At 34.7% G+C, this 26,239-nt stretch overlaps 12 protein-coding genes across 12 annotated transcripts; 8 read left to right on the top strand and 4 right to left on the bottom strand.

Annotated features, from left to right (window-relative positions):
- Positions 1-228: 228 nt before the first annotated feature.
- On the bottom strand, positions 229-741 carry POA1 (ADP-ribose 1''-phosphate phosphatase; the record flags this gene model as incomplete). Its single annotated transcript, XM_019182099.1, has 1 exon — positions 229-741. The coding sequence occupies one exon, from the start codon at positions 739-741 to the stop codon at positions 229-231; it is 513 nt and encodes a 170-aa protein (XP_019037467.1).
- A 208-nt stretch (positions 742-949) lies between these two features.
- RFC3 (replication factor C subunit 3) lies at positions 950-2,051 on the bottom strand (the record flags this gene model as incomplete). The annotated part of the gene is made up of 3 exons (XM_019183725.1): positions 950-1,842; positions 1,895-1,959; positions 2,017-2,051. 3 exons carry the CDS (start codon positions 2,049-2,051, stop codon positions 950-952), a joined length of 993 nt encoding a protein of 330 aa, XP_019037466.1.
- Positions 2,052-4,240: 2,189 nt separating this feature from the next.
- SGS1 (ATP-dependent DNA helicase SGS1) lies at positions 4,241-6,007 on the top strand (the record flags this gene model as incomplete). The annotated part of the gene is made up of 1 exon (XM_019182169.1): positions 4,241-6,007. A coding segment is annotated over one exon (1,767 nt), but the record flags the coding sequence as incomplete, so codon positions are not given.
- Positions 6,008-7,211: 1,204 nt separating this feature from the next.
- WICANDRAFT_33803 (uncharacterized protein) lies at positions 7,212-7,670 on the bottom strand (the record flags this gene model as incomplete). The annotated part of the gene is made up of 1 exon (XM_019182114.1): positions 7,212-7,670. One exon carries the CDS (start codon positions 7,668-7,670, stop codon positions 7,212-7,214), a length of 459 nt encoding a protein of 152 aa, XP_019037464.1.
- A 767-nt stretch (positions 7,671-8,437) lies between these two features.
- Positions 8,438-10,663, top strand: WICANDRAFT_85327 (uncharacterized protein; the record flags this gene model as incomplete). Its single annotated transcript, XM_019185878.1, has 3 exons — positions 8,438-8,452; positions 8,657-8,715; positions 9,556-10,663. The coding sequence occupies 3 exons, from the start codon at positions 8,438-8,440 to the stop codon at positions 10,661-10,663; spliced, it is 1,182 nt and encodes a 393-aa protein (XP_019037463.1).
- A 450-nt stretch (positions 10,664-11,113) lies between these two features.
- Positions 11,114-14,154, top strand: GCV2 (glycine decarboxylase subunit P; the record flags this gene model as incomplete). The annotated part of the gene is made up of 2 exons (XM_019185877.1): positions 11,114-11,143; positions 11,182-14,154. The coding sequence occupies 2 exons, from the start codon at positions 11,114-11,116 to the stop codon at positions 14,152-14,154; spliced, it is 3,003 nt and encodes a 1,000-aa protein (XP_019037462.1).
- A 105-nt stretch (positions 14,155-14,259) lies between these two features.
- MID1 (Mid1p) lies at positions 14,260-15,957 on the bottom strand (the record flags this gene model as incomplete). Its single annotated transcript, XM_019182197.1, has 1 exon — positions 14,260-15,957. The coding sequence occupies one exon, from the start codon at positions 15,955-15,957 to the stop codon at positions 14,260-14,262; it is 1,698 nt and encodes a 565-aa protein (XP_019037461.1).
- A 748-nt stretch (positions 15,958-16,705) lies between these two features.
- Positions 16,706-18,514, top strand: GAL4 (galactose-responsive transcription factor GAL4; the record flags this gene model as incomplete). Its single annotated transcript, XM_019180671.1, has 1 exon — positions 16,706-18,514. A coding segment is annotated over one exon (1,809 nt), but the record flags the coding sequence as incomplete, so codon positions are not given.
- Positions 18,515-19,483: 969 nt separating this feature from the next.
- SPG5 (Spg5p) lies at positions 19,484-20,641 on the top strand (the record flags this gene model as incomplete). Its single annotated transcript, XM_019183724.1, has 1 exon — positions 19,484-20,641. One exon carries the CDS (start codon positions 19,484-19,486, stop codon positions 20,639-20,641), a length of 1,158 nt encoding a protein of 385 aa, XP_019037459.1.
- A 451-nt stretch (positions 20,642-21,092) lies between these two features.
- On the top strand, positions 21,093-23,678 carry GYL1 (Gyl1p; the record flags this gene model as incomplete). The annotated part of the gene is made up of 3 exons (XM_019182790.1): positions 21,093-21,921; positions 22,045-23,025; positions 23,113-23,678. Exons 1-3 carry the CDS (start codon positions 21,537-21,539, stop codon positions 23,676-23,678), a joined length of 1,932 nt encoding a protein of 643 aa, XP_019037458.1. The 5' UTR covers positions 21,093-21,536.
- Positions 23,679-23,856: 178 nt separating this feature from the next.
- Positions 23,857-24,743, top strand: MRPL24 (mitochondrial 54S ribosomal protein bL28m; the record flags this gene model as incomplete). Its single annotated transcript, XM_019182789.1, has 1 exon — positions 23,857-24,743. The coding sequence occupies exon 1, from the start codon at positions 23,886-23,888 to the stop codon at positions 24,741-24,743; it is 858 nt and encodes a 285-aa protein (XP_019037457.1). The 5' UTR covers positions 23,857-23,885.
- Positions 24,744-25,187: 444 nt separating this feature from the next.
- Positions 25,188-25,828, top strand: RPL36A (60S ribosomal protein eL36; the record flags this gene model as incomplete). Its single annotated transcript, XM_019185058.1, has 2 exons — positions 25,188-25,203; positions 25,536-25,828. The coding sequence occupies 2 exons, from the start codon at positions 25,188-25,190 to the stop codon at positions 25,826-25,828; spliced, it is 309 nt and encodes a 102-aa protein (XP_019037456.1).
- Positions 25,829-26,239: the final 411 nt, after the last annotated feature.

The following is a 26,239-nucleotide window of genomic DNA, read 5'->3' as shown; positions in this document are numbered from 1 at the left end:
CTTTAATATCCTATTGCAAATATTATTGCTTTGAACTTAATAATTATCCCTTCTTTATTGTTAAGCTTCTCTAAATGCCTTTTGATAGCAATTTCAAGCATCAACAAGAATGGCTATACCTTGATCCATTGATTCTTCACATACAATTTGTTTAATTTATTCAGTCAAATATCCTCTGCTTAGTACAAAGTAGCTAGCAGCAAGACACACAATTGAGATGGTATCCAATCAAATAACGTAGACATTATAGTCTAGCTTACTACCTTTCAGGACAGCCTCTGTATCTTCCCATGGGACTCTAAATATTCCAGCATTGATCTTTGGCATTTCAACTAACCAATCTCCTTCTTTTTGAGTTGCAACTAGCCAATCTTCTTTAGCATTATCCAATTGAGTTTCAAGATCACTTATAGCCTTTTGAGTATTGTTCACAATTTGTTTAGGCGAATCAGCATTCCCACCACCTCCTTCACTTGTGAACAAACAAGCAATCACATGGGTCGAATCTGTACCAGTATTACCAGGATCTTTTGGACTTGAATTGATTAATAACGTGGTACCCAGTAATTCTTCAGCTGAATATTTGGAGCAATGGTTGACATATATTTTTTCAGTTGATGGGAATCTTTTGGAAAATTGAAGTGCAATCCCACCACCCCACATACCATGTGTATTACATGCATGAGCTAAAATTGAAGGAGAAGCTGCCTTGAATAGATCTTTTTTGATGTATTGAATCATATTGCTTTGTGGTTGATTGATTGTTTTAAAGAGAAGCAAGAGACATTCAATCCAACATATAGATGATACAAGATTTAGGCGGGCACATATTTGTTTAGACCACACCTGTATACAGAAATTCCTTCACAACAATATGACAGGATTATGAACTGCCTTATTCAATGAGACTGAACTACTATGATTAACGATGCTTTTATTACCATACTTATTATACAACTTCAAATTCAAGACTCTTTTTTATCACACCAATACTCGCACTTGATTGAATTTTTTCATTCCCACCTTTTGAAATGGCATATTCAATTTCACCTAGCCCTTTAAGAATTTCTGCTCTTGTTCTTGTCTTCAATTCATATTGATCTAGGATTTCAATAAAACCTTGTAATAAATCAATCAATGCTAAACCTTTCAGCTGTTTAATCTTTTGTAATGTTGCAATTGAAGAACTCCAATCATCTTTTAAAATAGAATCTAAAATTGTTTCGATATCTTTAGGATGTGGTGCCCCAACACTTTCATAAATCATATCTTCACTTATTTCTTCACCTTCATCAACAGCAGCCTTACATGCCTGCAAAACATTCAATGCTTTTCTCATATCACCTTTGGACAATTTCAATAACGCAGCTTCAGCTTCAGAACTAATTTTCAAGTTTTCTTTAATGATAACTTTTGCAATGTTTTCTTTGATTGAACTTTCAGTTAATGGTGAAAATCTGAACCTTGTACAACGTGATAATAGAGCAGGATTTAATTTATGAGCATAGTTTGCCAAGATACAGAATCTTGTGTTTTTGGTGTATTTCTCAATGATTCTTCTTAATGCATTTTGTGCAACATTTGTCATTGCGTCTGCTTCGTCTAATATAATTAATTTATACCCTTTTGAGAAGATTTGCATAGTACTTGCAAAATTCTTGATTTGGTTTCGCACAACATCAATACCACGATCATCTGACGCATTTAATTCAAGGACCATGTTTTTATAGTTTGAGCCATAAATTTCTTTGGCAAGGGCAATAATTGTTGAAGTTTTACCTGTACCTGGTGGCCCATAAAATAATAAATGTGGTAAACGACCATCGTGAACAAAACGACGAACTAAATGCTTGTTAGAATCCATTCGATGGCATAGAGTGTAATATTGACTTACCTGTATCAACAATATCAGATTGACCATAAACATCATTCAACGAGTCTGGACGATATTTCTCAACCCTAAGTTAGATGTTAGTTTGTAACTATTGCAATGTATTTGAAGTGTGCTTGACTTACCATGGAAGGTTCTCAGTAGTACGTTCTCTAGACATTGTATCGATGATGACTCTTAATTCAACCTTAGTCGATTTGGGTACAATTTACGATAACTATGTTAAAGGTTTGTCTACGTACGCGCTTTTTTAAAGAAACGCGAAACATTTCGCGAATTTGATGGTCCAGGTTTCAGGGTAAAAGCTAGACATATAGTTATTGTATCACACAACATTCATACAAATCTTGATGAAAAGAGCTGAAAAGGGAGCGGACTGTTATTTAATGACTTTACTTTAGATTTCACAATGTATTAGCTAGTCTTTACTACCAAAAAATACTCTTTCATCCCAATTCCTACTCTGAAGAGTGCCCTTACCGATGATCTTTCACGCGTACAAGATTTTTAACTGATCAGAAGAAGTGCAAAAAAAATGTAAACAAAGCAAGGACATAAAGACTTTCAAAGGCTCAGAAGCTCGAGAAACATTTCCCCAAAGTCATCATCATACCTGGTTATTGATCTATTCACTGTCATTAAGTATTGCAGGTCTATTTCGTGCGACTTGCTACAATAAAGAATTCAAAGAAGGGGGGACTACGGTGAATGGCGCTAATGAAGAACAATCTTAATCAGCATTTGAAGTGGTTAGATGATACCAAAGCTTATATACCCACAAAGGAGGCTCTAAGAGATATCACGAGTGCAGTAATATCAAATGCCAATGGCGTACCCAGCAGAAATCAAAACAGCATATCAACTTCCAAATCTTCCACTGGTGTGATGGATGTGGCAAGTGCTCCTTCCAGACATCAAGCTGATAGTATACAGAGGATCAATACCAATGCTGACTTTAGCCCCATCTTGTCTAACGTTGAAAAGACTACTAGAAAATCATCAGGTCTAAGGCTTGCAAGAAGAGAAAACTCATTAACAAAATCTTCGGGATCCACATCAAGTACTAGTAAACATTCATCACCACAACATCAACCACCAGTTCATGCTCCAGGTATAAGGCAGGCACCCGCAGTGATAGATTTGACATTTGATGATGAGGCCGAAGCAAGAACGCCCACTGTACCCAGAAGAAGACCTAATGAAATGGTTCATGAAAATACAATAAGTTCTAAAAAGCAAAAAACTAATGATTTTACGAGTGATGATGATTCTGATGACACTGAGTTCAATGAAGAGCTACGATTACATGAAATAAGAAAGCAAACCAGTTTTGCTGCTGCTGCTAATGTTACCGCAAATTCAACAGTTTCTAATACCACAGTCACAACAACTGCACCTCTACCCGTTCAATCAGTTATACCGCCCCCTCGAACACTTCCTGCCCAAAACACTCAAGTGCCCAGTGATTTGGTTCAAGCTCAAAATGATTATATTGCAATTTGTGAAAGAAGAATTGAACTTTTGGTGAAAAGAGTTGTCATTAATGAGTCAACTGCACTTTCAGAAGATGATAAAAAGAAGAAACGAAACGAATTGAGTGCTGAATTGATACAATTAGAAAAAGAACAAAAGCAATCAAAAGCTAAACTAAATTCCATCAGTTCTTTTGCACCCCCTGCAAGACAATTAGCTGCTCCTCAAGTCTCAAATTTAAGTGCTTCAAATATTATGAGTAGTAGGGCTGCGATGGAAGTCCTAGAATCATCAAGAAACACAAGAGAGACGAGAGATAGAAGACAACCTCTTCCACCACCGACTGCTATTCAATCAATAAATTCTGATGATTTGGAACCAACAGCTAATGATAATGTCGCATTCGGAAATCATGATGATGGTGATGACGAAGATGAAGAGATGGAAGATGTTTTGGGTGATAAGACCAACGATGGATTGATGACTAGCCAAGCACAGGAACAAATGAATCAAAGTGATATAGACTTCGTTGTTGGTGATCTAGAAGAAGATGAAGTGGATAATGAATATGCGGAAAATAGAAATGATAGTGAAGAGCAAGAATCGGATGAAGAATCATTACAGGTATCTCAACATGAATTGCAAAATTTGAGAAATAGCTCAGATGATGAACCTGAAGATCGAATTGAAGGTGATCAGGATGATGATGATGATAATGATGTTTTTGAGGATGCCCGAGAAGATACAATTTTAAGTGAAGATGATATTGAAATCACACATCATTCCATTCGTTCTGAAAATTACATTGATGATGAAGAGGATGATGAGGATGATGAAATTGAAGAGGCTGGTAGATTTGATGATGAGAGAGAAACTATGCATCCTGATGAAGTTATTCAAATAGATAGTGATATTGATAATTTCGACCTGCCTCCTCCTGCTCCTCGTCCAGTTCCAACCACAGCTCTTGCTACTACCCCAATACATCGTGCACCAGCTCCAGTCATTGAAGATGATGATTTTTTTGATGCTACATTTCCAAGTTCGCCAGTTGAAGAAATCCCCAATAGAAACCACATTCCACCTGGCCAGAATCATCCTTGGACTCCAGAAGTGTTTGCTAAATTGAACGAAATCTTCAAATTATCATCTTTTAGAAAGAATCAACTTGAAGCTGTCAATAATACTTTAGCTGGTAGGGATACTTTTGTTTTGATGCCTACTGGTGGTGGTAAATCTTTATGTTATCAATTACCTGCAGTTGTTAAATCAGGAAAAACAAGAGGCACAACAATTGTTGTTTCACCGTTGATTTCATTAATGCAAGATCAAGTTGAGCATCTTTGGGAGAAAAACATTAAAGCTGGTATGATCAATTCTAGAGGATCTGCAGAGGAGAAGAAGACAACATTCAATTTATTTATTGATGGATTTTTAGATTTGGTTTATCTTTCACCTGAAATGATTAGTGCTTCAAATCAAGCAAAAAATGCAATTGATCGTCTTTATAAACAGGGGAAGTTAGCAAGAGTTGTTGTTGATGAAGCCCATTGTGTTAGTAGTTGGGGTCATGATTTCCGTCCAGATTATAAACATTTGAGTTATTTCAAAGAACATTATCCAGATATACCCGTTATGGCATTGACTGCTACTGCAAATGATCATGTTAAGATGGATATTATCCATAATTTGAACTTGAGGGATCCATTATTTTTAAAGCAAAGTTTCAATAGAACAAATCTATTTTATGAAGTTCTCACCAAGGATAAAGATCATATGAAACAGATTGAAACAATGATACGCACAAAATTCAGAGATCAAACCGGTATTATTTACTGTCATTCCAAGAATTCATGTGAACAAACTTCTGAGAAATTAATCAATAGTGGAATTAAATGTGCATTTTATCATGCTGGTATGACTCCTGAAGATAGATTAGATATTCAAAAGAAATGGCAACAGGGTACAATAAAAGTGATTTGTGCTACAATTGCATTTGGTATGGGTATTGATAAGGCAGATGTTAGATTTGTTATTCATTTAACATTACCTAGAACTTTGGAAGGTTATTACCAAGAAACTGGTAGAGCTGGTAGAGATGGTAATTATTCATATTGTATTATGTATTACAGTTTTAGAGATGCAAGAACTTTACAAACAATGATTTCTAGAGATAAGGATTTGGATAGAATTGGTAAAGAAAAACATTCGACCAAATTAAGACAAGTTATTCAATATTGTGAAAATTCAACAGATTGTCGTCGTCAACAAGTGTTACAATATTTTAATGAAGAATTTGATAAAAAAGATTGTGAAAAAAATTGTGATAATTGTCAAAAAGGTACGGATGCTTCAACAATGTATGAAAAAGATGTCACTGAGTATGCTAAAAAGATGACACAGTTGGTTGAATCACTACAGGATCAAAGAGTTACATTAATATACTGTCAAGATATTTTCAAAGGATCCAAGAGTAGTAAGATCACAAGTGCAGGTCATGATTCATTACCACAACATGGTGGTGGTAAAGATTTAGAAAAAGTTGATATTGAAAGAATTGCATTTCATTTGATTGCAGAAAAAATTCTAGAAGAGTTTTCGGTATTTAATGCAGCTGGTTTTGCATCAAGTTATATTAGAATTGGACCCGAATCTTCAAGACTACTAAATAATAGGAAAAAAATCATTATGACTTTCTCTACTCGTTCCAAAAGAAGTTCAAGACCAAACACTGCTAATAATAATACAAGTACACCAATGAGAGCACCAACCAATGGATTGAATAGATCAAGAACTTTGAATCATGAAGAAATCAATGGGTTTAGATATGATGAACATCAAGCAGTACCAGCTACAGGAACTTCAAGTTTCACAAGTGCAAGAGTTCATTTACAAAGAACCATTTCAAATGTTGGTAATAATAATTCACCAGCTACACCTATTCAATTAAGAGAATTACCATTTAATAATGAAGCGGAAAAAATCAATTTTGCCAATGCATTTAGAACTTTAGCAGATGCAAGAAATCGTGCAATGAGTGATTTGAATATTAAATCTGCAAGTAATGTTGTTAATGATGATGGATTAAGAGAAATGGCCAAAATTTTACCACAAACTGATGTTGAATTTAAACAAATTAGAGGGTTAACCTTACTTCAGAGGGGATATTTTAGATATTTTAAATCTGCATTGATAAGATTGAAAAGTCAAACAAATCCAAGACCAGCACAAAGAGGTGGGAATAATGGAACTGCTGCTGATACTAGATCTATTTATTTCGTGAGTGATGCTGAAACTCAACAAAATAAAGCTGTTGTTGATACTTTGAAAGGTTTATCACAAATGAAAACATCAACTCAAAAGAAAAGCAAATCGTCACAAAGTGGTGGTAAAGGAAAACGTAAAGCCAAGACCAAGAGTAGCCGTGGCGGTGGTGGTAGTAACAAGAGTAATAAGAATAATGGTGGTACTCAAAGACAATTGAATTCAACATCTTCAACTACTCAAAAATCCAAGAAGCCAACCAAACCAGCAGCCAAACCAATACAATCGGCCATGCCGATTTAAGAGTACTAATATTCGTTTAATAATACAAGATTTCAAAAAAGTATTTGTATATAATAAATTTATTTGGATGAATGTAGGAACATAATACATAACACTAAGTAAGTTATTTAACAAAAGATTGAGGGGAAATAATCATAAGATATGCAAATAATGGATGGAATATTGATATGAGCTAGCTGTTTATTGAGAACCAACAATAAGTGCATTGTGGTATGTATCAAGGATGGACCATATTGCAAAGAAATCTTTTAAACCAGTAAAAACTTCTAAAGCAACAAATCTATACTGTTTCATCATGATAAGTGAAACGAGTCTTTGTAGGGTTTTTTGGAGCACCTTTACAATATCTTTCATCATCTGGAGGTCTTTCATTTCTATCATTACTTGCTAAGATTGATTGGATTGATAATAGCAATGAAGAAACAGTTTGAACAGGTACCCAACCTGGACCTAAAAGATCAAGACAAATATGACCATTTGAATAGATATGAGGATGTATTGGGATCTCATTTATACCTTCATCTTCATCTCTAACGAAAACAACAACTGGTGCAACAAATGGATAATCTTCAGGTATACTTATTTTGAGACGATAAGTATTTGGGTATAAATCATTATCTGTGATTTTCAAATCAGCATAAAATTGATGAAGGTTTTCAGTTAAGATGACTTCTATTCCGGGAAGTTTGTTGTATTCTAAAGTTCTGTATTCTTTAAGGATTCTTTGTCTTATTGACATTGTTTTCCAGCCTGTTTTGATTGAATCAAAAGTTGATTGTATAAGTGTGGTAGCCATCTCCGGATTTCAGTTTTTGTTTTTCTTTTAAAATATTTTGTAAACGGTTTGCTGATCAGGAAATCTTAACAAAGTTTTGTGTCAAAAGAGTGTGTAAAGTATTTGTGTATGATGGAGTTGGAGGTTCATGTTCATTTGTATGTGTTTTAGAGGATATGGAGCCGGTTATATATGTGTAGGATTCGTCAAAAGGTTCATGACGAGAATGTGCTGTTCTGTATTTGTCAACTTTTGTGATCTGTAAGGTTGTTGTTGTTGTTGTCGAGAATACAAGTGATGAGCAATAGGCTCAGACAGTAGCAGACGTTGCCCAATAATACGCTGTGTTTTGGCTGGAGATGCTGGTGATTATTAAGAGGCCGGTACTCTTTTTTTCTTGCAGAAGCATTACAAAGACGCGTTGGTTCTAGTTGTTGCTCTACAGAAACAGCGTAATTACGATCAAAGAGACCCAAATTGAACACCAAAGTACAAAGAAATATACAGCACTGAGAGCTTTCATATTAAGTACCATGTTATTTAAACGAGGTACACAGAGTTCTCTTAGGCCCTCCCACAGCACGAAAGATCCGTTTAACAACAACATCTCAACACTGTGTAGAACTTTGTATAGCCTTTGAGATACACAACGTATAGACGATCTAGTGGCACACCATGGGACCTCAACCTGTTCATCTCTGTTTGTAAACTGGAGCTTTCGGTGTAGCCGAATGTATCTTTGTAAAGTAAATCTGGTGAACTCAGTGAAAATCTTGCCTTCAGGCACCGTTTGGAGCACGAATCCTATCGTCATACTACAGCCTACAACAAACATAAACATAAACAGCGTGTAAACAATTGGCAATCAGGTACAACGAGTGAACCGAAAGTATAAAAATAGTTGAGTTATTTAGCATACACAGGATAAATAGGAGAGCTGCTTTGAAAAGATACACATACAAATTGTACTTGGTTTATGCTACACTTTCCATAATGGTTTGAAGCCCTGGTGCATAGTGAATAGTTTAAATTCGGTATAATAGGTGGTGAAAATGTCTATAATTACCGAGTTAATGAATCCATGATGGGGTTTAGTTCAATAAACCATAGTTGTGTACTTCTAAAAGCTACAACCAGTCACCAATCTAATTATGATCTAAAATTGTTCTACGTCATTATAGCAAGAACTAGTGACACTACATAAAATGGCAGACCATCATTTCGAGTCTCAGAGATGGAATCTTGCTTTGTTTTTTTTTTGCCTACAGTCACTTTTTTTTTTGAATTGTCACTTTTTTGCTTTTTGACCTCCTTCACGTCAAATGTTGACGTTGATGTGAATAAAAGTAAACAACCATCAGCTCATAGAATTATCATCATTATCACATTAATATCATCTTCATAGCATTTTGCATTCCATTGGATTATTTCATTCATCCATCATCATTAATAAACCCTTTTTATTGTTAACTATCTTTGAGAATATTGCTGTGTCCTGTTATTCCCATATATCTCTAAAGAAGCAATAAAATCATTTTGATCTATTTACATTTATATATTTCAATCATCATTTAAACAATATTTATATTATATTATGGATTGGAATAGATCCAAGAGAAGCTCATTTTCTGTGGGCTCATTCAAACAAAGTATGTACTTTATTGAAGATAGGTAAAAATCAACTAACCTTTTTAAACATAGATAACTTTAATGAATATGATCGTTTTACAAACCTTCAATCATCTCCTCAGCAAAATATAATACCACCAAATGTCCCGCAATCACAATTACCTATTCGTTCTGCATATTATGAAACCCATTGGCCTCTTTTTTCAAGTGACTGGAGTAGGCATGATTCAACAGGCACTGAAACAGTTGCACTTTCAACATATAGAGAAGATTCTATCAATAAAATTGAAATATTGGATGGTTCATCGATCATGATAGAACATGCAAATGGGGTTACTAGTGAAAGTGTTAATTTTACCAAGATTTCAGAAGCTAATGTTCAATTACCGGTTACAAAATTACAATGGGACCCTTCAGGAACGGAAAGGTTAATAACAACAAATGATCGTTTGAAAATTTGGGAAATTGACTATAATAACCAATTAGTGGAGAGATTAAATTTGGTTAATGGAGTTCAACATGGTCATAATGGACATTCAGGGACAACTAATAAACCATTATCATTACCACCTTTAACTTCATTTGATTGGAATAAAGTTAAACCAAATATTGTCATCACTTCAAGTATTGATACCACATGTACAGTTTGGGATATATTACATCCAAGTTCTCCTAAAACTCAACTAATTGCACATGATAGTGAAGTTTTCGATGTTCAATTCATCAAGAATTCAGCAGAAATATTTGCAAGTGTTGGTAATGATGGATCCATGAGAGTTTTCGATCTAAGATCTTTAGAACATTCTACAATTATTTATGAACCTCCAGTGATCCCAGGTGTTTCAAGCACAACTTCCCTACCATCATCAACCACTGGACCTTCAAATGCATTATTAAGACTAGCAACTTCAAATGTTGATCCAAATGTCATCGCAACATTTGCTGCTAAATCAGAATCAATAATCATTTTAGATATGAGATACCCTGGAGTACCCACCACGGTGTTGAATGGCCATAATGGACCTATCAATTCAATAAAATGGCATCCAACTCAACAGAAACTATTATCAGGAGGTGATGATTGTCAAGCATTAATCTGGGATTTGACTTCTGCTAAACCACATCCTCATTTACACCATCATCATCATCAACAACAAAATAGCAGTAATTCCAATAGTGCACCAAAGAATGGTGGTGGTGTTGTTGAATATCCAGATTTCGCATACAACGATACTTTAGAGATCAACAATGTCACCTGGAACTCTGAAGGTGACTGGATAGGTGTTGTCAGTGGTAAAGGGTTCCAAGGTGTTAAAACAAGTGTGTAATATTATATTCCTATTGTTATAAATTTATTCTTGACTCTGCTGAACGCGTATTCCGAGTCACCGCATCTCCAAACCGTTTTCCCTGCTTTTTGACTCTGTTTTGGCAGCACTCCAAATTTCGCAGCTGACTCTGGGGATCTGACTCTGGCTGCTGTTTATCAGTTTTTTCTTATGATAAACTCTTGAACACGAATCGAAAACTTTTTCTACCCTTATTTTCACTCCAGATCTCATACAAATCATCTCTGGATCCATCCACTTCACACGCTACAAAAGGCTTTACCACTGCTGCTCGCTACACCCATTCAGCAACTAGGTCAATTATATTTGGTGTCACTTTTTTATTTTTTGCACCATTATTCAACTGCCGCTAAAAGTCTGAGCTGGTTCTCATTACTATACACATCATGTTATCCAGATCAAGAGCCTCTACGCGTTTATTATCACGCTATGCTCTCAAATCCACTACAAAGATCACTTGTTTGAACTTGACTGCTGCTCGTTTCAACTCTACAAAGACATGTGATATCTCATCTTCAAATTTCCAAAAAATTTATGATCCTTCAATTTCTGTCAATGCACAAGATCGTTTGAAACCTTTAGATAATTTCCAAAGACGTCACTTGGGGCCAAACTATAACGATGTTACTCATATGTTGGAAACTTTAGGTTATAATGATCTTGATGAATTCATCAAACATACAATCCCGGAAAATGTGTTGGTTAAAAGAAAATTGAATATTGAACCAGAGAATGGGTTCACAGAAACTGAAATGATTGAGAATTTGGAATCAATTGCTAAAAAGAATAAAGTTTACAGATCTTTTATTGGTAAAGGTTATTACAACACAATCACACCTCCTGTTATCAAGAGAAACGTTTTGGAATCCCCAGAATGGTACACTTCATATACCCCATACCAGCCAGAAGTTTCACAAGGTCGTTTGGAATCTTTATTGAATTTCCAAACTGTTATTTCAGATTTGACTGGGTTACCAGTTTCAAATGCTTCATTACTAGATGAAGGTACTGCAGCTGCTGAAGCTTTGAGTATTTCATTCAACAATTCAAGAAAGAAGAAGACTAAATACGTCATTGATAAAGATATCCACCCTCAAACTTTATCAGTCTTGAAAACTAGAGCTTATCCATTAAAAATAGAATTGGTTCAATTAGATTTGAATTCAAAAGAAGGTTTACAACAATTAGAATCAATTAAAAATGAAATTTCAGGGGCCCTATTACAATATCCAACTTCAAGCGGTGATATTTTTGATTATGAACATTTACAAAAAATCGCAGATGTTGTACATTCTTCAAAAGGTTTATTAGCCGTTGCTTCTGACTTATTAGCTTTAACTTTGTTGAAACCTCCATCATCATTTGGTGCTGATATTGCTTTTGGTTCTTCTCAAAGATTTGGTGTTCCAATGGGATTCGGTGGTCCTCATGCTGCATTTTTTTCCGTTATTGAAAAATTGAATAGAAAGATCCCAGGTAGAATTGTTGGTGTTTCTAAAGATAGATTAGGTAACCAAGCTTTGAGATTAGCTTTACAAACAAGAGAACAACACATCAAGAGAGATAAGGCAACTTCAAATATTTGTACTGCTCAAGCTTTATTAGCAAATATTTCAGCTAATTATGCAGTTTATCATGGTCCTGTTCGTTTACAAAAAATTGCTAAAAGAGTTTATGGCTTTACATCAATTTTAGCAAATTTCATTAGAGAAAACAGCTCACATGAAATTGAGAATGGACAGTGGTTTGATACTTTAACTATTAAATTAAATGGTGTTTCAGCTGATGAAATCTTACAAAAAGCTGTTGATCAATATCAAATCAATCTTTTCAAAGCTGATGATTATACAGTTTCATTAAGTTTGGATGAAAGTGTTGTCACCAAAGATTTAGTTGACTTGACCGAATTATTCACTGGTAAACAAATCCCAATTGAATCATTAAATGAATTCCCAGATTTTCCAAGCTCATTAACAAGAACTGATAAAATCTTATCAAACCCGGTCTTCAACTTACATCATTCAGAAACTGCCATGTTGAGATATCTACACAACTTACATAACAAAGATATCTCATTAGCAAACACAATGATCCCATTAGGTTCATGTACCATGAAATTGAATGCCACTGTGGAAATGTTACCATTATCATGGCCAGAATTTGGTTCAATTCATCCATTCGTTCCAAAAGATCAAGTTAAAGGTTATAAAGAATTGATTGAAATCTTGGAGAAAGATTTAGCAAACATTACAGGTTTCACTGCAACTACGTTACAACCAAATTCTGGTGCACAAGGTGAATTCACCGGTCTAAGAGTCATTAAGCAATTCCATGAATCTAAAGGTGAATTTGATCGTGATATTTGTTTGATTCCAGTTTCTGCTCATGGAACAAATCCAGCTTCTGCAGCTATGAGTAATTTCAAAGTGATCCCAATCAAATGTTTAGAAAATGGTTCATTAGACTTGGTTGATTTAGAAGAAAAAGTTGAAAAACATAAAGCAAACTTGGGTGCTATCATGATTACTTATCCTTCCACTTATGGTTTATTTGAACCAACAGTTAGACGTGCAATTGATTTGGTTCATGAGCATGGTGGTCAAGTTTATATGGATGGTGCCAATATGAATGCACAAGTTGGTTTAACTTCTCCAGGTGATTTAGGTGCAGATGTTTGTCATTTGAACTTACACAAGACTTTTGCAATCCCACATGGTGGTGGTGGTCCAGGTGTTGGTCCAATTTGTGTTGCTGAACATTTAGTCCCATTTTTACCAAAACATTCTGTTTTCAAATTAAGAACTGAAACTGAAACTTCAATTGAATCTGTTAGTTCTGCTCCTTATGGTTCTGCTTCAATTTTACCAATCTCTTATGCATACATCAAACTATTGGGTTCAACTGGGTTACCATTCAGTTCTTCAATCGCTATGTTGAATGCCAATTATATGATGAATAGACTGAAAGATCATTATGAAATTGCATTTATTGGACTAGATGGTATTGAACGTTGTGGGCATGAATTTATCCTGGATCTAAGAAAATATAAAGATCAAGGTATTGAGGCTATTGATGTTGCTAAAAGATTACAAGATTATGGTTTCCATGCACCAACTTTAGCATTCCCAATTCCAAGTACTTTGATGATTGAACCAACTGAATCTGAAAACTTGGAAGAATTGGATAGATTTGTTGATTCTTTAATCTCGATTAAAGGTGAAATTGATGCATTCTTGAAAGGTGAGCCATTAGGTCAAGTTTTGAAAAACGCTCCACATTCATTAAGTGATGTTGTTTCATCAAACGATTGGGAATCAAGAGGTTACACAAGAGAACAAGCTGCTTATCCATTAGAACATTTGAAAACCAACAAGTTCTGGCCAACCGTTGCTAGATTGGATGATACTTATGGTGATTTGAACTTATTATGTACTTGTCCATCTGTTGAAGAAGTTGCTAATCAATCTTGAATAATATTATAATAATGATACATGAAACAAGCTTACCAACCTTGTATAATACTATATTTATTTGATTTGGCTACATGTAGACTTTCAAGAAATATAAACCTTCTATTAAAACATAACCAAAGAAACAACCATAAAACTTATAAATAACCCAATTCTATTCATTCCTATTGTAGGCAAAGCGCCACTTGTAGATAAAGCACCAACATAGTTACAAGTATCATATGTAGAGTCATCAGACATGAACCAATAGCTTTTGCCAATTGAGGTATTGTCTCTTGGGCATGCAAACCCAAAATCAGTCGGACAATCACGTACAATAGCATGACACATACTCAGACATGGTAATATCTCATAATAGGGTGATGGAGGGTCAACTTTAGAGTTGATGTAATCATTTCTTGATTCGTTCAATTCTCTATATTTGTATTCTGTTTCATTATTAGTGGTACAACGAGGGATGGACACAGCACATAACCAGTTCTTGTACGATGTCGCACAGTCATCACAAGTCACTATTGGTGAATAACGTTGATCATCTTCAGCTTGACAAGGTATTTGCTGTAAGGCCTTGCTGAAATTTCCAAACATGTCCTTGACATTACTGTCATATAAATCAGCAAGTTCTTGAAAGTTTGAATCCAATTGAACATTATTTGATCTAGGTACTGAATATGCCACATTATCACAAAAGGTCAAATTGAAAACTAGTTTGCATGTATCTGGTTCTTGTGTTGAAAATTGTAGTCTATTGAATACCACACCTCCATGTTGTGTACTGGAGAAATCTTGTGTGACATATGCAATATAATCAGTTGATGGTTGTAAACCTTTGACATACATTTGTTCTTTCAACCCACCTCCTCTTTGTGTGAATGAATATGAAATGTTGGTCTGCTTCACCAGCTCATTACCATTAACAATTGAGCACCAGCTTCTATTAAGGTTGGAAAAATAATTATCATCTTCATCAAGAAAAATATGAACTGTGTAATAATTACTTGAAGAGTCCAAAATATCTGTAGCATTGTTATAAGCGGTTGTCAAATTTCCAGTCATGAATAAAGCGGTTGTATCATCAGTATCAACCAGATTGATCCATGTTCTGTTATCCCATTGATAAATCAAATCATCTTGTGAAAGACCAAGCTGTATTGTGAATGTACCATTTACATCCTCAATTTCATCAGCCTCTAGCACGATGTTCAAATAGAATGACTCATTAGTCTTAACGTTAGTGTCTGATAAAGATTGTAAATATCCATATTGAAAGTCTTTCTGGTTATATGTTTGGCTATAGAATGGGGAATCTGATGAATTCGTAAAGATTCCAGTATCATTGAATGCGGTGTACAATGATAAATAACTGTTTGGATCTGAAAGCCCTTGAGGAAAGTTACAAAGGTTCCCTGTGATGAAAACCATGACTTCATAAAATTGTTGAGCAGCAGGATCACTCATGTTGATCAAATATCTGTAATTAATTCTTGAACCGGGCTCCAATTGGATTGAAATAGGAGCTTCATTATAAATATCATGAACAACGTTTGAGGTTTTGATTTTTCTTTTCTCAAGACTGAAGGAACCTTCTTCTTTACTCTGCACTTCTCCAGAATTTCTATAGCATAACTCTCTAGTATTGAGGTCTTCTATCGAAGAACAAGATATTTGGTTATTGTCAAATGGTTCACCTTCTTCATTATTCCATATGTCCCATATTAGTTCATCATGATTTGAGATTGCAACAACTGTGCCACTCAAGCAAAGCGATACTATCAAAGCGAATAGTAATTGATATTTTATCATCTGTCATTACTTTCACCTCAACCAATTGCTTCACAATAGATATGATCAGTAATTCTTCGGCATTTAAATGAAAAGTTTGAGCATTTCGAAATCAGATTATACTAAAATCAAGGCTGATTTAGGGATTTTCGAGGGTGTTCACGTGATTTTACCCCCGGCTAACGATTTGGTCTTCAATTTGAAGGGCCTTTTTGAGTAATGTCGACTCTCTAGTAGGATAATGAAAGTGTATTGATGATTAAAAGGTAGTTCTCAAGCTCCTCTGTGCTTCGTTTGTTCACAAGTACCGTTTCAAGCTTCACAGGTGCTGAGATCTCTCGAGATCTGACTCATTGATGGCTTACCAGTACTACAATAAACACCAGGCACTCTAATCCCAACGAACTAAAAAAATGTTGGACTCTTCCTGAAATTATTCTCCTCTTTATGTAAATTATTCACCGTCTAAAATGACCGTTTTCGTCGATAAGATTTCACCATAAAAATGTTGCAAAATGCTGCCCATATCGCGTCTGCTTCGGAGAATCCGAAAAAAAAAATTGAAACTGAGAAGTCAGAAACTCTTGAGTCTAAAATCATCTACGGTTCCACCTCATCTCTATACAAATAGTTTCTTGAATATCCAAATTCATATCTTGAGTGATTCACCTATAAACTAGCTCACAACTTTCAAAAGGTAGAATGAGAGCTGTCTTTATTGAACAAGCTGTATGTACCCTGTGTTTTTTTTGCTCCTTTGTTTCCTGCAAGAAATACTAACTCTTTAAAGTGTGATTCCTGTCGAAAGAGAAAGCTAAAGTGTTCAAAAGACTTGCCAAAATGTACCAAATGTGTGCAGCATAATTGGGAGTGTACATATTCTCCAAGAGTGGTTAGAAGTCCATTAACAAGAGTTCATTTGACTAAAGTGGAGAATAGAGTTCGTGATTTAGAAAATCTAGTTCACGATCTATTACCAGATGCTGATGTTGATAAATTATTGAGTAAACAGGTGCCAAAAAGTGTGACTCCAAGAACTCATTCTGAAGCTCAGTCACCTGCTACACAATCACCTTTGGCTAATTCTGTTGTATCTGTTGGATCTTCTGATTCTAATAGTTATCACCCAGAGGTTCCAGAAGATGATGTCCCAGAAGATGCTATTTATGGGTTTGACTGGGTTGAAGAAGATGTCGAATCATCTGTCAATGACGGTATGGCTGCCTTGAGTTTAAATCCTTCAAACAAAGGTTATTTCGGTGTGGCTAGTAGTGCTGTGGTTTTAAGAGCTTTAAAAATACCCAAAGAAAAAGATGAGGAGGATTCAAATAGTACTACTGATTCAAGAAGCAACTCAAGAGGTTTAGACTTTGATTCTACACTATCTTTGACTGCCAAATACTTGACTAATGAATTTGTTGATTCATATTTTGCTAATTATCATACATCTTATCCATTCATTCATAAGGAAACTTTTTTGGCTCAATATAGGGATGAAATACCTACACCTACACATGAAATATGGCAAATCTTATTGAACACAGTGTTGGCGTTGGGTGCTTGGTGTTTACATGGAGAATCTTCAAATTTTGATTTACACTATTATCAAAATGCTAAATCATATCTTTCATCATATGTTTTTGAAAGTGGGAGTATACCGTTACTTCAAGCTTTAACATTGTTGAGTAATTATACCCAAAAGAGAAACAAACCAAATACCGGGTGGAATTATCTGGGGCTTGCAGTTAGAATGGCTATGGGTCTTGGTCTTTATAAAGAATTCTCAAACTGGTCTAGTTCCAAGAATCAATTACAGTTAGAAATGAGAAGGAGGTTATGGTGGGGTCTTTATATATTCGACGGTGGTGCTGCCATTACTTTTGGTAGACCTGTTAATTTACCAGATGAACAAATGATGGATATTGAAAATGTTTCTAATATTAATGATGATGATTATAGTTTCACTGGACTAAGGCAGGAAGTCACTCCAGTTTCTTATCCAACTATTTATTCAGGATTGATTGAACAGGTGAAATTCACAAAGATATCTACAGACATTTACAATAGATTGATCTCAAAACCATCACCAAATGCCAATGAATGCTTGGCTATGAATAATAGAATTGTGGAATTCATCAATCAGTTACCTCCTTTCTTTTCTGAGAATAATTTTGTCGCAGAGAACGCTTCACAGATTCCTAATGTTTCCAAAACTCCAGAGTGGCTAGCATTAACAAGATATAGATTGATTTGGAGATATAAAAATTTACAAATCATTTTATTTAGAGCTTTTGTTTGGCAAAGAGTTATCAAAGCTAAGAACCCAGAATCGTCAGAAATGACTAATTCTCCAGAAGGTAAAGCATGCAGAAGAATATGTTTAGAATGTGCTCATGAAACCATTTTATCAGTTTCAAACTTCATTAGCAATCATGAAATATCAGTTATTGCCAGTTGGTATTCTACTTTTTTCCTTTTCCATGCTGCTTTAATCTCAGTGGTTTGTCTATGCTCTGAGCCAACCTCAAAGCATTCAGTCAGTTGGAGAAATGATATTGTTTTGGCCAAGAAAGTTTTGGCTACGCTAGCTACTGTCAATTCATTAGCGAATAAGTTCATTTGTGCTATTGATAACTTGTGTGGTAAATATTTAGATGAAGATAGTTTATCAACCATCATTGAGAAACCAAAGGCAAATGATAATGATACAGAAATGTCTTTCCCAAATGTTTCCAAAACCTCTATCAAAGAAGAACCGTTACAAGATTTTGATTTTAATGATATTCCATCTTCAAATAATATTAATGAATTGATCAATTTGTTACCATCAGATATTGCTAATATTGAAAATGCATCAGGGATGTCCTATCAAAATAATGGCCAGTTTGGTGATTCAACAGCTCAAGTTAAACCAACCTCAACAGAAACAAGATTCAGTCCAATGACACAAACCGCATCTTTATTCTCTCATGTTCCAAAATCTTTGAATCAAACCAATCAAGCCAATAACAGTATTGGATTGGATCAATTTCAACAACAGCAACAACAATCAAACCAACAACAAGCACCAATCAAAAGTGAATTCGAAAATGACTTTTACTCATTGATTTTTAATGATGATCAAAATATGAATCCAACAGATCCTTGGAACTTCAAATCATGAATCGGTATCTACTATTTTCTCATATCAGGTGTTGGAATCAGTGCTTAATTTTGCTAATATATAACGAGTAATGACTAAATTATTTAGCTGTTGTAGTTGTTTATACCTAACCTCCTGATGACACTTGCCTTTTTGGCAGAATACGTCATCCCAATTTCCCGTCATCGGCTGTTCGCGAATCGGTTTTGCAATTTGGAATGATCACTTTTGCAACACCCAAATCTCAAAAAGCTCGTTTACTATCAAACCCAACAATCTTCGTTTCTTCAGAGTTCAAGTGATTTGTTACGTTCAGAGACTTTTTTAATATTCATTGTTTCCTTCAAAGTGGTAAACTTGTCATTACAAACCTCTTGATAGAAATCCATATTCACCCGTTAAGCGATGGTGGCAAATCGTTTAAGGAATCTGGTTTCCTTAACTAGGGGTGCTGTAAGGGATGCTCGTCAAGTCCTTGATGAGTTGATAAACTCCCTAGGGCCAAGGCCACAACCAGCTCTGGTTAGAGTACCAATAAGAAATCAAAGAGGTCCAAGGTTCCCTGTTCCAAATAAGCGTCATTTTAGTACTGCAACTGCATTTAGATCAGCTTCAACTATCAATAGCTTCAAACAACCAAAGTTCTTTAAACCAATCAAAGGTGGTAACATCGCTGGTAAATTATGGCCATATTCAGCTTTTAGAAGACCAGCTATCGGTAAAGGTCCATTTCCTAGTGGATTATACAGAAACTTTGTCAATTTAAATTCAAGAAACTTTTCAACATTTGGTGGAAGTGCTTCAAGAGAAGCTGTTCAAAACTTGACAGCCAATTTAAGATGTTTTTTAAATAATGGTGGTGATATCATCATAAATACCAAAATGACAAAGACTCCAAGTCAACATATGACCTATCATGGTTGTGTCAGTCAGAGTGAAGCTCCACAAACTTTTGCTTTGGCTAGAACAGAATCTACAAATGTCTCAAGTGTTGGTTCTTTTGTTGAATTCACTTTCCCAAAATTAAGATTATCTATTCCAACAATGTCATTTATTAATTCCGAAATTATTGGTTCTATTCAAAATGATTTAGATTTGATCAAGGAACAAATTGATGAAATTTCTAAGCAAGTTCAAGTTATTTCTGATTCATATGGCTCATTACCATTGGAGAGGCGAAAAGATTCAATACGGATTCATTTCCCCAATTCAGATACTGAAGACGTTGAACGTTTATTAATTGAACTTGGTGTCAATAAAGGGATTGTTTATTCAAATGAAGTCAACGATGTACCAGAAATGTCAAGGGATTCCAGCAGTTACGGTAGCCTTACTGATGATGATTTGACATCATTGTCTGATATGGTTGAAAATGCTATACCTGATTTAATCTCCACAGGTAGTGAAACATCAACTGTTGAATCAAGAGAATTTCTGCCAATCTTATCCAGTTCAGAAGAGCTGAAAACACATTCAGAATCCGGAGAATCATTATATTTTACTGATGGTGCTTCGCCTGTTATTATTACATATCCTCATACTTTTAGTGAGATATCTGTGTGATGGAAAGTGATGGTTTTTACGTGATTATGAAGGTTGGATATAGGAAGGAAGTTATTTTGGGTATTTTTTTATTATTATCAATATTATTTTATTACGATTTCAATACATTTAAGGAATTTATAAACTGGATCAACTAAATTTATGTTATGCTTTATGAAATTTTTGTAGTAGCTTGGAATTTTACATGTTCGAGGCTTGAAATCAGAATGCAGTCGCGGTTTCGTGTTAACGTTCAATGTTTTGTTTTCGCTTCAAAAAAAAAAACATTTGGCAAAAAAATAAAGACACCTAAGTGACACCAATTTCTATCGTTTGATTCAAGCTTCTTTTCATTCGTGTTTATACTCCATTGGAAAGGATACTCAGCATGTCAGAAACGGCAAATACCGATGAATTGGATTCATTCCAAGACGCTCAAGAATCAATTGAAACCCAAATTTTAGCTGAAAATAAGAACAACACAGCTATTACAACTGAGGAATCTGAAGCTCGCAGTTCGTCGCCATCAAAGAAGAAGAAAAACAAAAAGAAGAACAAGAAAAAGAACCAATCCAATAACAATAGTCAAATTGACCTTTCAGAAAATACTACTGAGGCGGGCTTGGTGGATAATGTTCATGATTCAGAGATTCCGCAAGAGCCTGAAGAAAGTCACGAGGCTGGACAAGACACTAAAGTTGAGGAAGAAAACCCAAATATTGTATCCGAGCCTACAGAGGATGTCATTCCAACAGAAATAAACAAATCAGAAAATATCATAGCTGAAGTTGATGATGCTGTGAAAGAGAAAGCAGGTGAAGAGTTGAATGTTGAAGATTCCGTTAAACCTGAAACTAAGCCTGAAGAATTGGAAGAGATCATACCAGAACCAATTAACGAAGAGGAACAAATAGAAATGAAAGTTGATGAAGCCGTTGAGGTTGATGATGAACCTACCCAAATATCAGAACCACCAATTAGTCAATCTACTGATCCATTGGTTGAAACTGAAGAATTAAAGAACGAGACATCCACTTTGGAAGATAAATTGAAAGAATTAGAGATTATTACGGACGCTGAAGCTGAAGCTGATCCAAAGGTTGAAGAGAAAGTGCTACAATCACCTTCATCCATTGTTCCTATCAAAGCTACTCCACCAGAACTTCCTGATAGATCTATTGTGGCACCTCCTGCTTTGCCTAAAAGACATGAACAACAACCACCAGAGGTGCCAGATAGAAATATTCCACCAGAGCTTCCAAAAAGACATGATGATGGCTTAAAACAGTTCAAGATCAAAAGTGCTGCTGAACTACCTCCTCCGCCATTACCTCCACAACTATCAGCTGCTCAAAAGGCACATCATCGTTCAAATGTGTTACCATCATGGTTCCAAAGAAGTTCAAGTTCAATTCAAGGTCCAGCAGAATCTGAAAAATCGGTTGAACTTGAAGAAAACTATGATTTGTTGTTAAGTAGATTAAGTGAGAATAATGAAGAATATCAAGCAAAAGATGAAATTTCCAAAGAACAAATCAATACATCTGCAAACACATTAAGAACATCCTTTGCTGAAAAAGTGTCTACATTGGAAAAGGAAACCGAAGGTGATACTACTGCTGATGATTCTGAAATTCATAAAGTTGATTGGCCATTCTGGACTCAAGTTGTCAATGATTATGCTTCAGTTGTTAAATCTGATCCATCTAAATTAGCAAAAGAATTATCTAGTGGTATTCCAAAGCAAATTAGAGGTATTGTTTGGCAATTGGTTGCAAATTCAAATCCGGTAGAATTTGAGCAAAAATTCAAAGAATTAGAATCACAAACTAGTCCATTTGAAAAAAATATCAATAAAGATCTATCAAGAACAACGTTTATCTCAGATTATGGCTTGGATGTTGACTCTTTGTTTAAAATCATCAAGGCTTATTCAGTATTGGATTCAGAAGTTGGTTACACACAAGGTATGGCATTTATCACAGTTCCATTATTGATGAATATGGGTGAACTTGAATCCTTCAGCTTGTTACATAAATTAATGTTTGGTTATAACATTAGATCCTTATATTTGCCAGAAATGCCAGGTCTTCATTTGAAATTATATCAATTTGATAGATTGTTGGAAGATATGTTGCCAAATCTTCATTCTCATCTTTTGAGACAAGGTGTTAGATCGTCAATGTATGCATCTCAATGGTTTTTAACATTTTTTGCCTATAAATTCCCACTTGAGTTTGTTTTAAGGATTTTTGATATTATCATCACTGAAGGTTTTGAATCAATTTTAAAATTTGCTGTTGCTTTAATGCAAGCCAATGAATCTAAATTGATAACTTTAAACTTTGATGATCTTCTGGAATTCCTCAAAGAAAGTTTGTTTAGTGCATATTTGATTCACGATGGTACAAAAGAAGATGAGGATGATGAAGCTTCTCTCCATGGTGGTGTTGGTGGGTTTTTCACTAAGAAGAGACAAACACCTGCTCCAGTTATTACTGTTGATACTTATGACGTGAATAAGTTTGTTGAAGATGCAACTAATGTTAAAGTCTTGCCGATCACATTAAAGAGATATGAAGAAGAATATCAAGAAATTCATCGTGTGGAGAAAGAAAGACAAGAGGAAGTTGAAGAATTAAGACTAAGAAACACTCAACTACGGAAAGAAATTAGAAAGATTGAATCTGGTTATACTTTGTTGAATAGGGAACATGTTCAAATTGCTAATGAGATGATCAATGGAAGAATGACAATTGCAACATTAGAGGATGAAAACAAAGATTTGAAAGAACAAAATCACAACTTGCGTGAACGTGTTAGAAGTTATCAAGTCCAAGAAAATATTCCTGTGCCAACTGATCTTGAAGAGGATCTTAAGAGAACAATGGATAGAAATCTTGAAGTAATGACAAAGAATCAAGAACTTGAAGATCAAATTTCCCAATTATTACAAGAAGTTGAAGATTTGAAAGCTAAAAGTGTTAGCCCTGAACCACAACCACCATCCTCTCCGGTGCACAAACAATCACACTGGACAAAAAAATTATTCAAATAAGCTAGAATGGTACATATATATATAATGCTTATTTTAACAATGTTTTTTTAATGACACACTTTTATGTTCACTTTCGAAATATTGTATCATAGGAGTGTCCATACCGAATATTTTTCGATTTTTTGAAAAACTTCGACAAATCAAAAAAAGACCAAGGTGAACTAAATAATAGGAATTTACCCACAAATTATCACTCATTTAACCACGATGTTCACAATTGGTCTGAAGTCATTCAGACCTGCTCAGCCAATGGCATCTGTAAGATGTTTCTCCACAGCACTAGTTGCGTTCAAGGCTTTTAAACTTGTCACAACTCGTCGTGTCGCCAAAAGACATGATTTCCAAGTTGGTGAAGTTAGACCAAGATACATGCCAAAGAAAAGAGCAGCCTTCCCTGACTACAAATATGGTGATGCCTTAGTTTACAAACAAAGTAATAAAGGTTTGTATGGTGGTCTTTTCAAAGGATCAGGACATCGTATCTCAGAATCTAAAAACAAAGTTAATAGAACATGGAAAGTTAATGTTAATAGAAAGTCATTATGGAGTGAAGCATTAAATAGACATATCAGAGTGAAAGTTGCAGCAAGAGTTGTTAGAACAATTTCAAAAGAAGGTGGTGTTGATAACTATCTAGTCAAAGATAAATCTGCAAGAGTTAAAGAATTGGGTCCAACAGGGTGGAGATTACGTTATCTTGTTAAAAAGGCACAATATCAAAAAGAAAACCCACCACATAAAGATGCTCCAAATTTTAAAACAACAGATGGTAAATTGGGTACTGTTTATTTCCAAAATTTAAAAATTGATGGCTATGAAACTCCATTAAATCTAACAGTTGGTAAAAGAAAATTGACCAAGATCTTATTTAAACGTGAAATCCTTGAAGCAAAAGCAAAAGGTGAAAAAATAACTCTTAAGGGATTAGCTGACAAATATTTAGACTACACAGTTGAACAATTAGCTACTGCTCTTCATAACTTTGGATATGATTTAAACGAAATAAGTTATTCAGGTGACTACATAATACCTAAAGGCCCAAAGAGAAAAGCTTTAAGAGCTTAAATGAAACCATTACATGTATAATAAAAGCTGGGAAGGTTAGGTTCAACTATTGTATATAGAATATAGTATCTTGTTGAATAAGTACGATGAATACGAAGTAAAACAAAATTGTAGGTATTTTTGACACATTATGATTAGGGTTTGAAATACCTTTCACGTGACTCCAATGGTAGCCCTAACACCTCAACACCATAATGATTACCTAAGTTTCTGGTTTATGCGCAACACTGCACGGTAATTGAACCGCTATTCTGCCATTTCCCAGCCAAACCGATTTTTATTTCTTTTTCCGGAAGTCAACTCCACAGGGTAAATTTCCCAAAAGGTGCGAATTGTGACGCTCACAAATTTTCAACAAACATTCGGTGTAGCTGAAAATTAGAAAATCAAATTTGAACTTTACTCAATACTAATAGTGAAGCATCAAATACAATAATATCAAAGATGGCTACAAAATCAGGTATGTGAAGATAGGAAATAGAGGATATACGAGAGAGTCAAAGAGAAAGTGTTCAGTTGTATTATGTTTGGAGGTCATGATATCGAAATAAAGTAGAGATTTGTGAATCAATAAATTAAATATTTAAAGAAATCAAAGAGAGCATCTATCAAGAGACAAGAAAGAGTATTCAAAGGATTAAAACAGACCAGGACCATACAATGAAGTAGATGATTTAAATGTGATTTGTGAAACTCCAGGGGAGACCCCCCATGTTCAAAGACCTTTCCTCTAAAGAACCTCGTAGACCTCATGTGGATTTAAATGATAACAAGTACTAACAAGTATTATAGGTATTGCTGTTGGTACCAACAAAGGTAGAAAAGTTGAACAATTGGAAAAAGCTCCAAAAATCTCATACAGAAAAGGTGCTTTATCCAACAGAGCTAAATTTGTTCGTTCAATTGTCAGAGAAGTTTCTGGTTTAGCCCCATATGAAAGAAGATTAATTGAATTGATCAGAAATGCTGGTGAAAAAAGAGCTAGAAAAGTCGCTAAGAAGAGATTAGGTACTTTCCAAAGAGCTAAAGCTAAAGTTGAAGAAATGAACAACATTATCCAAGAATCTCGTCGTCAAGGTCATTAGATAAAAGGGGAATGAAATTAATACTATAAAATACATTACATTTTTATTTGTGTTCGGATATCTTTATTTTTTATAATGCTTTGGTGTTGAAATTAATGTAAATTAAATCATGAGTTTCTATTTGTAAAGACTAGATTTGTAACGGTTAAAACGAATGTTTGAAATTTTGTAAGGTTATATGGTTTGAAGCCCTGCTTAGCTAACCGATACGTTTTAAAGATTGTAAACACATCAACAATAAAACTTGATCCCACAATTTGCCATCCTTCGAAAGGACAAACGAATTCATAATCCAGCATCAATCAAATACTTTGACTAATCTTTCAGGAATCTCAAAATGTTTTCAAAAGGTTTCAACAATTCATTATTATCAATAAGATCACCCAAATGGATTCAATTCACAAGATTCAA

Source organism: Wickerhamomyces anomalus (assembly GCF_001661255.1).
Source record: "Wickerhamomyces anomalus NRRL Y-366-8 unplaced genomic scaffold WICANscaffold_5, whole genome shotgun sequence".
Lineage (NCBI taxonomy): Eukaryota > Fungi > Ascomycota > Saccharomycetes > Phaffomycetales > Wickerhamomycetaceae > Hansenula > Hansenula anomala.
This window is presented reverse-complemented; position numbering and strand designations above follow the sequence as displayed.